The sequence below is a fragment of the Zeus faber genome (genome assembly GCF_960531495.2).
Source record: "Zeus faber genome assembly, chromosome: 7".
Classification (NCBI taxonomy): Eukaryota; Metazoa; Chordata; class Actinopteri; order Zeiformes; family Zeidae; genus Zeus; species Zeus faber.
Genome location: NC_137203.1, coordinates 2,462,082 through 2,475,950, shown reverse-complemented (window position 1 = coordinate 2,475,950; position 13,869 = coordinate 2,462,082). Strand labels below are relative to the sequence as shown.

The 13,869-nt window shown below is 44.2% G+C and overlaps 1 protein-coding gene across 1 annotated transcript in view; it reads left to right on the top strand.

Moving 5' to 3' along the window:
- Positions 1–13,869, top strand: part of cnot6l (CCR4-NOT transcription complex, subunit 6-like) — a 17,615-nt gene extending 3,746 nt beyond the window's left edge. The window contains exons 4-12 of the mRNA XM_080003935.1: positions 630–715; positions 809–898; positions 4,302–4,370; positions 4,513–4,670; positions 5,594–5,748; positions 6,456–6,607; positions 7,754–7,981; positions 8,532–8,734; positions 11,681–13,869. Coding sequence (XP_079860061.1) covers positions 630–715; positions 809–898; positions 4,302–4,370; positions 4,513–4,670; positions 5,594–5,748; positions 6,456–6,607; positions 7,754–7,981; positions 8,532–8,734; positions 11,681–11,890 — 1,351 coding nt within the window. The 3' untranslated portion in view covers positions 11,891–13,869. The remainder of the gene's footprint in view (positions 1–629; positions 716–808; positions 899–4,301; positions 4,371–4,512; positions 4,671–5,593; positions 5,749–6,455; positions 6,608–7,753; positions 7,982–8,531; positions 8,735–11,680) is intronic.

Below are 13,869 nucleotides of genomic sequence, written 5' to 3'. Positions count from 1 at the left end.
CCACAACGTCCGGGTGGAAAGGATCAGTCTGAAGAGAACAATGCCTTGAAAATCCAATCGTTTTTAATACAATATAAACCATGTTTTACTGAATAGATTTTACTTTTTCCATTCTGTTTCGGGCTTTTAATCTTATCAAATCACTGGATCGATTGGAGTCTTTGGATCCGCTTAAAAAACTGCTTTAATTTGTGAAAACTATATCTAAAAAAAGTTTTGAATTGACTATATTATAACTATTGACTAAAAGTATATATTTAAAACTGTTAAGTAGGATTTCTTAACTTAAACCTGAGAAATTTAGGCGGAGAATATAGCTTTAACAAAGGGAAGTACGTTTTTTAAACTCCAAGACGGTATCTGCAGGTCCCTTAACAATCTGTTGAAGAACTTATGTTGTATTAAAAAGTATGACAGTTTATTTCTAAGGTGATTCAATTGTTAGATCTGATGGATTATAAAAGTGTAACAGAGCACATACTCAATGCATAAAGGATCCTTTTGTGTATTTCTAACCAAACCAAATTGGTCTTGAATTGAGCCAAAGCCATAAAGAGGTTTTAAAGTGAAAACTACACTGGATATTATTAAAAAGTACTCATTCTGACCCCCCGTCTCCTTGTTCGCAGGGAGCTGCTCCTGAACAACAATCTTCTGCGTGTTCTCCCGTACGAGCTCGGGAGGCTGTTCCAGCTGCAGACGCTGGGACTGAAAGGTTCCTTTTTCCACATATTCACGGATCGTTATTGATGATAATTAGTTTTATGAAATCTCCTCTTTCAAATTTCTGTTTTGTGTGTATTTGCAGGAAACCCTCTGTCGCAAGACATCCTGAACCTTTACCAGGAGCCCGACGGGACAAGAAAGCTGCTCAACTACATGCTGGACAACCTTGCAGGTACGCCCCCCAGAGTACAGCTGGTCTCTAGCAGGGTGTCTGCACATCCTGAGAAAGTCTTAAAATAAGAAAATAAAAAATCAGTTCTAACCTTTAAAGTCATTAAATCAAGTCTCAAGATTTTAATTTATAAGGTCTTTATTTCAACATAACCGCTGAACCTGATGCTTATCACCTTACTTACCGAACCCTGCCTCTCATAAATGATTTCCCTCTTGAAAGGGTCTTTAAAGTATTAACTGTGTGGCTCTTGCCTGGCGCCGGGGGCCCAGGCTCTGCGCTTGCGGCTGCGTCTTGTGCCTGTGTGCACTGCTCCCGGAGCTTTCCCCAGGTCATGGAGTGTTTATACGGCTGTGGCAGTGGTGGCTGCGAGGCCCTTTTGCCGCTGCTCGGAGGGGCTGCGATATAGTCCTCACCTCATACACCAGAACTAATGGGGACAAGTCCCGTGTACAGGTACTACTCACTTAACGACCTACCTGTTTAACCAGCGTTCAGTCTTAGGACCAGCTCTGACCAGTCTGTGTTGTACACTGTGTACAATACCAAGCATCTCATCACCTTTTATATACTATATACACTATAGAAACTTTATACACTATATATACTATACTATATACACTATATATACTATATATACTATATACACTATAGAAAACTTTATACACTATATATACTATACGTATATACTATATACACTATATAAACTTTACACACTATATACACTATATATACTATACGTATATACTATATACACTATATAAACTTTACACACTATATACACTATATATACTATATACACTATACATATATACTATCTAAACTATGTACTCTATATAAACTATATACACTATATATACTTTATATACTATATACACTTGATATACTACATACACTATATATATACTATACACACTATATACACTATATATATTTATACTATTTACACTATATACACTATATATACTATATACATCGCATCACTGTTCACAGTCCCATTCACGCAGTCTGTCAGTATTCACTACACTAGCGTTCACACACACACACACACACACACACACACACACACACACACGTACACACACACACACACACGTACACACACACACACACACACGCACGCACACGCACACACGTACACACACACACACACATACACACACAGGTGGGCTCATCACAGGCACATCGTGATACATGGTCCGTGATAATGATCGTCTCACCATACAGTGATACTGGATACATTGCAAGACAATTCATCTACGATACATCACGATATCTGTAACTGAAGTAGAATAAATACCCCAAAAAAGGTAAAAAGCATGAATGATGTATTTATTCACTGCATTGTGGTGTCAGTTTCACATCATTTGACAACTGAGATGAAAAAATGTGCAAAGATGTCCAATGTTTAAATAAAATCTTAAAATATATAAACTATTCAAGACTGTAAATTAATAATTAAATTGCAATAAAGTGCATTAAAGTGCAATATGAGGCAGCATGATTCCTTTTCCTTTAAACACAGTAGCGAGTGAAAAAATAGTATTAGATCCGCCCCCCGTAACTAAATTACTATTATTCCAATAAGATACCAGGACCATGTTCAACTTCTCACATTTATAACAAACCAAAATTTCATGAAAATCGCTTCAGAATGAAACGAGTTACAGTCTGCATCTCTCAGTACACATGGTATTTGTTTACTAGCGGCTCTTGAGCGTTCCAATATGGCCGACGTGCAGACGCATAGCGGTGACGTTATGTAGCAGCAACACAGCGCCACGGGCCGTAAAGCAATCACTGCTTCAGAGCAACACACACAGCATCCGTCTTGTCCCTTCTTTTCACCGCAGCTGTTCATCGACATTTGTAGAATTATGATTTTTAGAAGTAACAGCGGCAATAAACCTGTACTTCACTATGATGGTTAGTTTATTGCAATTCATCGGCGGTTCACATGCGCTTAACGGTGGGGGGCGACTCATACGGAACACGGATCATCCACGTTTCCTTACACCACTAGTGAAGAGCGGCAGCATGTTGTGATAAAATATGGATATTTGGCACGAGTGGGCTGATAACATGGGAAGAGGAAGTAAGTAAGTAAGCAATACTGTAATATTCCAGTATCGATATTTTGTCCCTTTTCTCTCCTTTGCTGCCAGAGCTATGACAGGAAGTGGCCACGCGCCGTAATTTCTGTTCCAGTTTTCGTTGGCTTAATTAATTGCATTTTGTCAAATACATGTTGTCGTCTGATGTTTCTATGTTTATGTTTTTCCATTTCCATGTTGTTGTTTATTTCTATGTTTATGTTTTTCCATGTACATGTTGTTGTTTGTTTCTATGTTTGTTTTTCCATGTACATGTTGTTTGTTTCTATGTTTGTTTTTCCATGTACATGTTGTTGTTTGTCTCTGTTTGTTTTTCCATGTACATGTTGTTTGTTTCTATGTTTGTTTTTCCATGTACATGTTGTTGTTTGTCTCTGTTTGTTTTTCCATGTACATGTTGTTGTTTGTTTCTATGTTTGTTTTTGCATGTACATGTTGTTGTTTGTCTCTGTTTGTTTTTCCATGTACATGTTGTTTTTTTCTATGTTTATGTTTTTCCATGTACATGTTGTTTGTTTCTATGTTTGTTTTCCATGTACATGTTGTTGTTTGTTTATATGTTTATGTGTTTCCATGTACATGTTGTTGTTTGTTGCTTATTTTATGTTTTTCCATGTAAATGTTATTTGTTGCTATGTTTATGTTTTTCCACGTAAATGTTGTTGTTTGTCTCTATGTTTGTCTTTCTCACCCGTGGTGATTCTCCTCTCTTGGAGAAGTAATGATGAGTAGTTGTTGATCGGTTAAAACATGGGAAGGTCATTCTCAGAAGAGGGCGCTCGGTGGCGATCATGTGTAACAAAAAAGCTGCGTTTGTCTCAGCTGTGGGTCATCCCCCAGCTCGTCCACAACACAGTCATTGCAGCAGTTCTTGATGATTCATTAAGAGTGGCATTGCAGGTTGAGATTGAGAACTCCACTTGGCATACAAATACCCTGTGTCCAATGCCAAGCCTGCTGACAGCACAGGTTAAAAATATATATAAAATCTCAGATTTAATGCTCGGGTACCTGCAGACACCCTGGAAAATCTGTAAACTCTGGTGTTTTTTAACGTAAAACCCAATTTTTCGATGGTTGAGAGTCAACCTGAGTGAATCGTTCAAACGGATCCAGTTTTTTGAGAAAACATGGTCACGATCAGTTTGATAAGATTTTGATGCAAATCACTCGGATCGACTCCCACTGATGGAACAATCATGATTGGGGAGCTGTCCTTTCAGTCTCAGTCCAGTTTGTTCGTACGGATCCGGTCACAGTTTTTTCCTGTTTTCTGTATTTGTTCTCAGTGCACCCGGAGCAGCTCCCGCAGAGACCCTGGGTCACCCTGAAGGAGCGAGACCAGGTGGTTCCAACAGGTACTGGACCATCTGCAGCTCACAACTGGTTTGGGTTTGAATTATAAAACGCAAAACTAGAAAAAGAAATTCAATAAAATAGAAAACTAGAAAAAAAATGTATAGAAACAACTAACCACCACCCCCCCCCACCCCCGCCCAGCCTCCTTCAGCGTCATGTGCTACAACGTGCTGTGTGATAAGTACGCCACGCGGCAGCTCTACGGCTACTGTCCGTCCTGGGCGCTGAGCTGGAGCTACAGGAAGAAGGGGATCATGGAGGAGATCACCAGCTGGGACGCCGACATCATCAGCCTGCAGGTGGGGTGTGTCAACATGTTCACCTTCAATGTGGAAAGTATTCTGCTCTGGAAACAGACATTTTGGAGTGAGGAAATGCCCCAGGACAACTCATTTCAGTTTCCAAACAGACAAGTTGGTGCGTTGACATGCAAGTGCGTTTAAGGTGTTTCCATGTGTTTGGAATAATGCGATCACTGAAAAACACTTATTGACAGGAAGTACTTGACTATCATCCGGGAAAAACACCCGCCTTCCATCTTCCCGGACCCTCTCTTGAACATGTCCCCGTTTGGGTTCTTGGGTCCGTCCAAATATCTCTATATTTAGCTCAACATAAACACGCTCTCACTTTTTCCACTAGAAGTGCGCGTGTTTACCGGCGGTTGCCATGGTGACCGTTGTTTATCTGCCCAAACAACTCTGGGTCAATTATCCGCGGCGGAATCCCTGGGTGTTGCATGCGCGGTGCGGATCCGGGTTCAGGTGTTGGAAATGGAACGATGGAGGAGAAACGCGGTGTCTGTTCATCGGGTCGTGCTTGCGCCGAACTGGAGCTGAACTCGATGAATATAATCCGGGTAAGGTGTTTACATGAAGTTTGAAGTATCGCCTTAACCACATTGTGGTCGGCTTATTCAAGTGCCTGTAAACACACCGATGTATAGCGTGCTTATCTTTTTAGCATGGTTCAAAAGTGGTTGGCAACAGGGCAACCAAACGTCATGAGCAACTGTTCATGTTGAGTGCTGTGTGTGCAAATTAAGAAATGTATATGATTACACATATTTACTTATATTTATATCAGGATATATATTCACGTAACTTCATGCTTACACATATATTCACATGTGTGTTTTTACTTTAAATAAGGAAATTAGCAGTTTTTGCATTCCAATTTCAAGAGTACTCGAGTCCAAACTGCTGTTTGCTGCCCACTCCAGGAGGTGGAGACGGAGCAGTACTACGCCCTCTTCCTGGAGACACTGAAGGAGCGTGGCTACGACGGATACTTCTGCCCCAAGTCCAGAGCCAAACTGGTGTCGGAGCAGGAGAGGAAGCACGTGGACGGCTGCGCGGTGTTCTTCAAGACACACAAGTCAGTCCATCCATACGTATCTTCTTGGCATTCTTCAGCCTAAAAGTGTCACAAACGAATCATGGAACACGACGACCGCCGAACCCACGGACATGGTTGAGGTCTCGTTGGTGCCGGGGCGTTTCAGACATCTTGTGGTGCAAGTTTTATCCACATCCATCTCCATTTGCAGCAGGAATTAGTGAAAAACCGTTGCAAATTGAGCGGAAGTTGAAGTCCCTGACGCGTATCCTGATGAGTTTGTGGAGCGGAGCTTTGTGACATCATGAACCACGTTATATAAGTCCAGGCTTCGTCTCTTGGTGCTGGTTCACGTTGGGAGAGCTGCGCTGTGTAGACCTGGTTGCTTCCTGTAGTAGTGACGCTTGTTCGGACGACACACCGGAGGAGCCCATGCGGCGTTAGATGTAAACTTGTACATTTGTGCTGCGTTTCAGAGAACCCGGAAAACTGTAATACATACCTAACATGTCTAAACAGGACCCCATATCTTTCTTTCTGCAGCAATATTTTTTTTTTTGATTTTTTATGATTATTATTTTTATTATTACCACTATTAATAAACAGTTTCAATAACTGTCAATCAATATTGCCTCACAGATGTTACAAGAACATTTCTAGAAATAGTTCCCTTTTCCAGCTGCTTGATGTAGAATCTAGACTGGGACTGATGTGAACATTGTGTTCTGGCTGTTTTGTGTGCTTAGGTTTTCTCTGGTGCAGAAACACACGGTGGAGTTCAACCAGGTTGCCATGGCCAACTCCGAGGGGTCAGAGGTGATGCTGAACCGAGTGATGACCAAGGACAACATCGGAGTGGCCGTTCTGCTGGAGGTCAACAAGGAGCTGTTCTCTGAGGGTCAGAGACTATTTACATTTCCCAATTTATATTCTAATATTAGTTATAATTGTCGTTATTTATTCCACTAATGAGAATTTTAACCACATGGAAGGCTTAACCTCTGGGTTTTATACAACAATATTATAATGAACTTTCTTCACAAAGAAGTGCTTTTTACAAAATGTTTTTCAGGCTTAAGTATAGACCTAACGAAAAGAAGTAAACAGGGAAATTAGATAAGACAAGGTCCGGCAAAGACTCTATAAATGACGGAGGGAACCCACCTGATACAAGCGATCAAACTGAATACAAAGCTTTTGAGAAGCAACTCTTTTCCTCAGTGAGCTGCACTTTGAACAGATTTGGAGTTTAGTTGGAATGCAAACGCTGTAAAGAAAACAAAATGGAAAATCAAATCTGGATCTTCAAGCACTTGGAGTCTTCCACTATATTTTGGGACTAGTAGAAAGTGCGACTCCCAAGAGTGGTCGCCTGGGTCCTGCCGCCGGAAGGCTCCGTGTTCATGAAGCCGCCTGTTTGCAGTGTAATATAGACATCCACCGCTAGACGGCAGTAAACACTGTCTGTGCACTAAACGCTTTATTTGGCCGCGTGAGGCCTTCAACGTGACAAGAGTCTTTCAATCAGTATCATTGATCATATAGAATCAATATCACTGAAATGCAAACTAGGGTCCCAAACTAGGGTCTGCGGCCCCCATGGCTCATCACAGAAATTCCAGAGGGGCCACAGTATAAAGAAAATTGTTATATTTATAATTAATTGTATTATATTTAATATTTTTTGTTTCACATATATATGTGTGTATAAATTTGTTTGTTTGTTTATGTGATATATATATAAAGTGTATGTATGTGTGTGTGTGTGTGTGTGTGTATATATATATATATATATATATATATATATATATATATAACATTTATTTTTTAAATAATATTTTAAATTAAAATTGTTTGACACTTTTTAATATATTATTTCGTACAATTCATATTTACTTTTATTGTTTTTGATTTAGTATATTTATTATGTAATAAATACTTATTTATTATATTTATATCATATTTATATTACATTTATATATATTTTATATGTATATATAACATTTATTTTTCCACTTTGTGTCATATTGCTTACCCGCTCCAGGGCTGAAGCCCCCTGCTGAGCGGCAGCTGGTCTTGGTGGCCAACGCCCACATGCACTGGGACCCGGAGTTCTGCGACGTCAAGCTGATCCAGACCATGATGTTCCTGTCGGAGCTGAAGAGCATCGCCGAGCGCGCCGCCAGCTCCGTGGCGCCCGCGCCGCCCGCCGCCAGCCCCTCGCCCATCCCCATCGTGCTGTGCGCCGACCTCAACTCCCTGCCCGACTCCGGTGGGAGCACAGACACACACGCGATTCCAAACGTTGCACAGGCAGCGCTCAGAAATGATGGCGAAACAAACCCTTTGCAAGTTGTACGAAGCAAACGTTCCTACATTCCTGTGGAGGTAAACGAGCAGACTCCACCAGGGAGCAGTAGAGGACAACTCTGATCTGGTACGTCCAATAACGACCACAATAATCCACAAGTTGGAGGGGGAGAGATGGGGAGATTCTAAAAATAAATGTGAGTAAACAAACCATCTCTTGTCAGAGACCTGCATCTGCCTTGATGAGCGGAAGAGATGTTTTTTAAACATGGGACCAAAATGAAAACATCTATGAATGATATCAGATCTGGGAGGCTCTCTGGCAGCTTCCTATTGTTGTTGCGTGAGTGTCACATTAAGACTTTCCAGGCGACACCTTTCAGAGCGCAACGCCCAAGCTCAACTCGACGTAGTTCAAAGCGTCCGCGTACTTATGTAACTTACACTCAACAGGAAGTGAGTTCCCGAAACAGGAAGCCCTGTTTGAGCGCGGCGGTTCTCCCTGTGTCCAGGCGTGGTGGAGTACCTGAGCAGCGGCGGCGTGGCCGAGAACCACAAGGACTTCAAGGAGCTGCGCTACAACGAGTGTCTGACCAACTTCAGCTGCAACGGGAAGAACGGCTCGTCGGACGGAAGCATCACACACAACTTCCACCTGAAGAGCGCCTACGACAGCAGTCTGATGCCCTACACCAACTACACCTACGACTTCAAGGTAGAAGGACTCATACATAGAAATAAAAATAGAATGAATATACAGTATATCTGTATGAAGTCTGATGCCCTACACCAGCTACACCTACGACTTCACTATAGTAACATTAATTGTATATTATATATTTATATTCCAGCATAGTCCCGTTTAGGATCTCTTTAAATTATGATATCAGTACCTTGTCTAGAAGTTATACAACAATTTTCCTCCTAAATGAAATACCACTTTAGTCACAGACACATTGAAATATTACATTTTTGGATTAGACTGCATTTGTTGTGAAATATTTTGTAATGCACGTCAGATGGTGAACTCAGAAGTTGGCAGCAAATCTCATCGTGTTTGAAATGTTAATATAAAATTGTATCGTGAACCAGTTCAATCTACAGTGCGTCGGATTAAATCCATATGGAATTGAATAGTGACCCTTTGTAATGAAAGCGAATCAAATTGCGAGATACTGCCCAATGCCCCGCCCTAGTGTTATTAGGGCTCCAACCCTATTGTTTTTACTCAGATTTTTACGATTATTTATATTCGTGGCATTTTTTCGATTAAAGCATCGTAGAAACACGGCAACCGCAGTACGCACAGACATGGTTGAGTTGAGACATCTTGTGGTTCAAGTTTGATCAACATCGAGCGTCGTCTCTGGGCGATTCGCTTCCAGCGACTTTCCGTTGCAGACAGCGTAGGGGTTGCTCCGTGTAGCGTTCCATATATTTAAGCTTGTTCAAAATGGGAGACAGCAGGAGCCGATGCTGTGTTCAATGGAAACTCTGAAAACTGTAGCTCGCGCTGCGTTTCGCAGCACCCCGAAAAGGAAAAGGAAAAGGAATTGGAACTCCTGCAGGAATTTCTTGACTTCTTGTTGTCACAGTTCCTAGAACTTTTTGAGGAACCGTCTCCTTATTTTATGTCCTCACTGCAAGATCGAGGAACAGTGGTAGTTTTTTAAAAGGCCGTCCCTCAGGACCAAGGACTGACCGACACAACCTTCAGTCATACAGCTTGCATCATAAATTCCCGTCGTCAACGTGCTATTATTGCACACCTTATTATTACTGTATTATAGCCGGCATTTGCTGCGCTACTCTTCCCCTGGTGTTCGAGGTATATAGAGGCAAAATAGATAAAAAAAAAAAAAAGACCGGTTCGATCCCGACAGGCGCGCTATAAGGTTGTGGAACGTTTCGGCCAGCGGTTTACGAAAAGTCCACTTTGTGTGCCAGTATAGAAAAGAATAGAATGCGGAAAGGAATTCAAGTTGTGATGGAAACATGTAGCCCCGCAGATACATACCGGTACACACGAACAGCCGCACACGCCAGCACACTTAGGGTTACACCAGGAACTGTCTAGTTATCATACTCATGAGATACAACTTTGCCAGCGGAACCACTGACTTCTGAGATCATCTGCCATTTAGAATTTTCTGAAAAACAAACTTTTGATATCTCCTCCTCGGCCATTTGTCCAATGTCAAACAAACCAGCCGTGTGAGATTCATTGGACTCTCATTGTTCAAAGTTATCAAAAATAATTATCAAAAGGGAACCTGTCATGCGTTTCCTTATTTTCTCTCATAGCTGTGATGTCACAATGCGGGACGTTCCTATCAGGACGAAGTGTCAAATAAGGAGGCGAACCGATGACAAAGGGTTTCCAAAGGTTTTTCAACGTGTTGGCGAAAGCCGCCACATCGGTTTGGTGTCCTGGGGGCGCGCTGCAAGAAAATGAAGGGAAATGCTCAGACCGTGGCCACTGAAGGACGTGGTGTCAGCTTTTCTGTATTTGGCAGCACTTGGTGGATTTCACGTTATTGACCAGGAGGAAGTCTTCTATGTGCAGGGCCCCTGCACATTGTTGTGTTTGTTATTATAATAATTACACTAATAGGGGCTGGACCCCCCCCCCATTGTTATTGTTGGATTATTTTCCCCTAAATTTTTCAGGCTGAAACTATCTTGAACAGAACAACGGCAAAATCTACGAGCACGGTTTATGTCTGGTGAGAACCGGGATGTTGCAAACGTGTCGTGACGCTCGTGCGTCACCAATACGCCAACGTCAGAGAAGGAAGACTGAGAGTAAGACGCTCGGTGACGTCATCGCGCTGTTCACCATAAGTGTGCAGGTTGTGGTTGTGGTGTCCAGCGTGCGGTGTAGACGCCGTCGCTCTGTCGTGGTTAGAGATTACAAACTCGGCGTCTGTGTGTGTTGATGACCCTTCTCAGCTGGTAGATGTCTGTGGATCTGTTTGGTTGGTATTTTCTCCCCTTGGTTCCATTACATTACCACATTCATGCAGAAGCACAAAAAGACACGAATCTATAGCAGCTCGTCACCGCAGCGAGTCCACTCGACCGCGGGAACGAGCGACGCGTGAACGCCTCCGAAAAATAGAACCCGTGAAATTGTGATTGGTCACACGCCAATGTTTTTTGTATTTCATGGAATTGTAACCGATTGAAAAATGTAATCCAGGGAAAGAAGCCACCATTCAAATTTGTAAGCCTGATTACCTTCGTAAACATGAATACGTAAACCTCCGTAAATACGTCCCCTCAAACGCGTGACACAAACAACCAATCGTACCGAGCAGAGAAACAACCATGTGACGCAAACAGCCAACCGTACAGCAGGAGTGCCGGTGCGTCAGCAGCGCCAGTAGCGGCGCTTCCTCCGCTCTCTCCCCTCCCAACCCGAGCCGGGCGCGGCCCCCGTCCCCGCAAAGGCAGAGCGATCGGAGAAAGAATCGGCGGCAGGAGAGAGGCCCTCGGTCCGCTCCAAACGTCCCCGCATATGATCACGGAGCGCAGATTCTGGAGCCTTGGAACCTCAGAAAACTGTAATACCTACCTAACACGACTAAACTGGACCAGGTGTGCGGCTGCCCGCAGCTATATTTATCATTGCTGTTGTTGTTTTCCATGTCCGGTGCAGGGTGTGATCGACTACATCTTCTTCTCTCGGACCCAGCTGAGCGTGCTGGGGCTCCTGGGGCCCCTGGACGCCCGCTGGCTGAGCGACAACAGCATCACGGGCTGCCCCCACCCGCACATCCCCTCCGACCACTTCTCGCTGCTCGCCCAGCTGGAGCTGCGCCCCCACAGCGCCCCCGCCGGCGGGCCGCACCTCCCCGTGCACAGGTAGTGCACGCTCCGCCCACTCCCTGTACAGTCGGCCAATCGGACACGGCCGCCCAGCGACCCCCCAACAGGGAGGTGGAGGGGTGAAGTATCGGCCATTTTGCACACCAGTCGTGTCCGGATTTATTCTGTTGATTGTCTCTGTTTTTTTTTCTTTTGGGGTTGAAGTACTTGATACCAAATGTTGGGGCTGGGCTTCTGCTGCTTCCACTCACCAGCGTCGGATTGTTCTGTTTGTTTCTTTCTGTGTTCACTGCCTCACCTTCCTCCGCCGGTCCCGCCCCCGAACCGATGCAATCCACCGGTTGTTTTGTGATTGTGCTGACCGTGATTTCATCACCAAAAAAAAAAAAGTGGTATTGTACGTTTGTTCCCCTCTCTAGGCGGTGTTCAAATGTTGTACTTTTTGGAGGAAAAATGTTATTTCATGACTTGTATCTTTCCACTTTGTCTCTGTTCCTCTCACGTTGATCGGCGGCGCGATCGTTGCTAGATTCACTATGACGCTTCCGTTTATCGCTTTTATTTCCCCAAGTCATCCGAGGCTCGCTCGCCCCTCGAGGGAGTTTCACATCCTGTGGTTTTGCGGTCACTTGGTTTCCCTGGCTACGCTTGGGCCTTTTTCTGCAGAATCGTCCAAACCCTGTTACCGCCGAGCGGGTTTCAGGGAGACGCAATTATTTATCCTTGGAATAATATATTTCACAAGATGAAAACATGTCTGAAAGTCACCTCGGGGGCGCCCGCCAACCCATCGGCCGAAGGGAGTCTGTGTCAGCAATTATTTCCTAACTATTCGTTGGAATCGGGAGATGAGGTCAGGATGTTCAGTCGAATATTTGTGAAATATCAGCTGAAAAAATGGAAAGGAAAAAAAAAGATTTGAGAAAAGCGGCGCGTTCCCAGGAGAGAACCCTGCCTTCAAAGTGCGAGGCCGCCATCCAGGCTGCCACTCAGGGCCATACTATGCATCCAGACGTACCTCCAGGAAGCAGGCGGTCCGGCCAGGAGGACCCCCAAACGGGCGGCGGCGGCTCGGGAAGCTCCTTTCTGAAGCACACGTCTTCCCAAGTGACCTCACGTGCGCGCGCGTCCTCGCCGGACGTCCCCTCCGGACGCGCCCCCCCCCCCCCCCCCGAGACCAAACCCCCGAGCCGGCGTTTGCAGAGGAGTTCCGCTCGGTTCTAGTCTTTGTCGACGTCGGGAGGGAGCGAGGGACGGCGTCCGATGCCACGCTTCCGCTTTTAAACAGAAGCGGGGGGGTGTGGGGGGGTCCGGGTCCAGGTGGTAAAAATTCCACTCCTGGGGATTCAGAGCCGATCAGCGTCGACCCGGAAGGTCCAGCTGATGGACCGGTGCGCGGCTGGAGGAAAAACACGGAACCTGAGTTTTGATTCTCTGGACCCGGAACGTTCCACCTCGTCCTTTACAAAAGAAAAAAAAAAAAAGAAAGCCTTTGAAAAGAGGAAAGGATTCCCGAGGCCGCAGCCGTGCACGTAGCGTTCACCTTTAACCGACCCTGGAGCGACAAAGAGTGAGAAAAACAAACATTGATCTTGTTTAGTATTTAAAAAAAAAAGCAAAATAAAAAAAGCCATAATGTAATGTTGTCGACACTACTCGAATGTAACGCTGTGATTTAGCTTTAAGTTGCCGGCGGCGTCGCTTCGCTTGATTTGCACATTAACGGACACGAGCGACTGGTGTGAGATACTTCACGCCCCGGGGTCAAACACGTACTTAAAAAAAACTAAATAAATTAAAAATAAAAGACATGGCGGCCCGACGCGAGCGCTCCCTAACGGGCGTGGTTCTACGCCGCGCCGGACCGTTCCATTCTCCTACCAAAGGGGTGTTTTGTTTTTGTCACGGATAATCTGATGTGCGGTGTGTTGTTACCAACCACAGTCCTCACTCAATTGGTACTTTGTAAAATCCAGTATTAACTTTTGAGAAATGGGATAAATGTAGATTTATACGGAA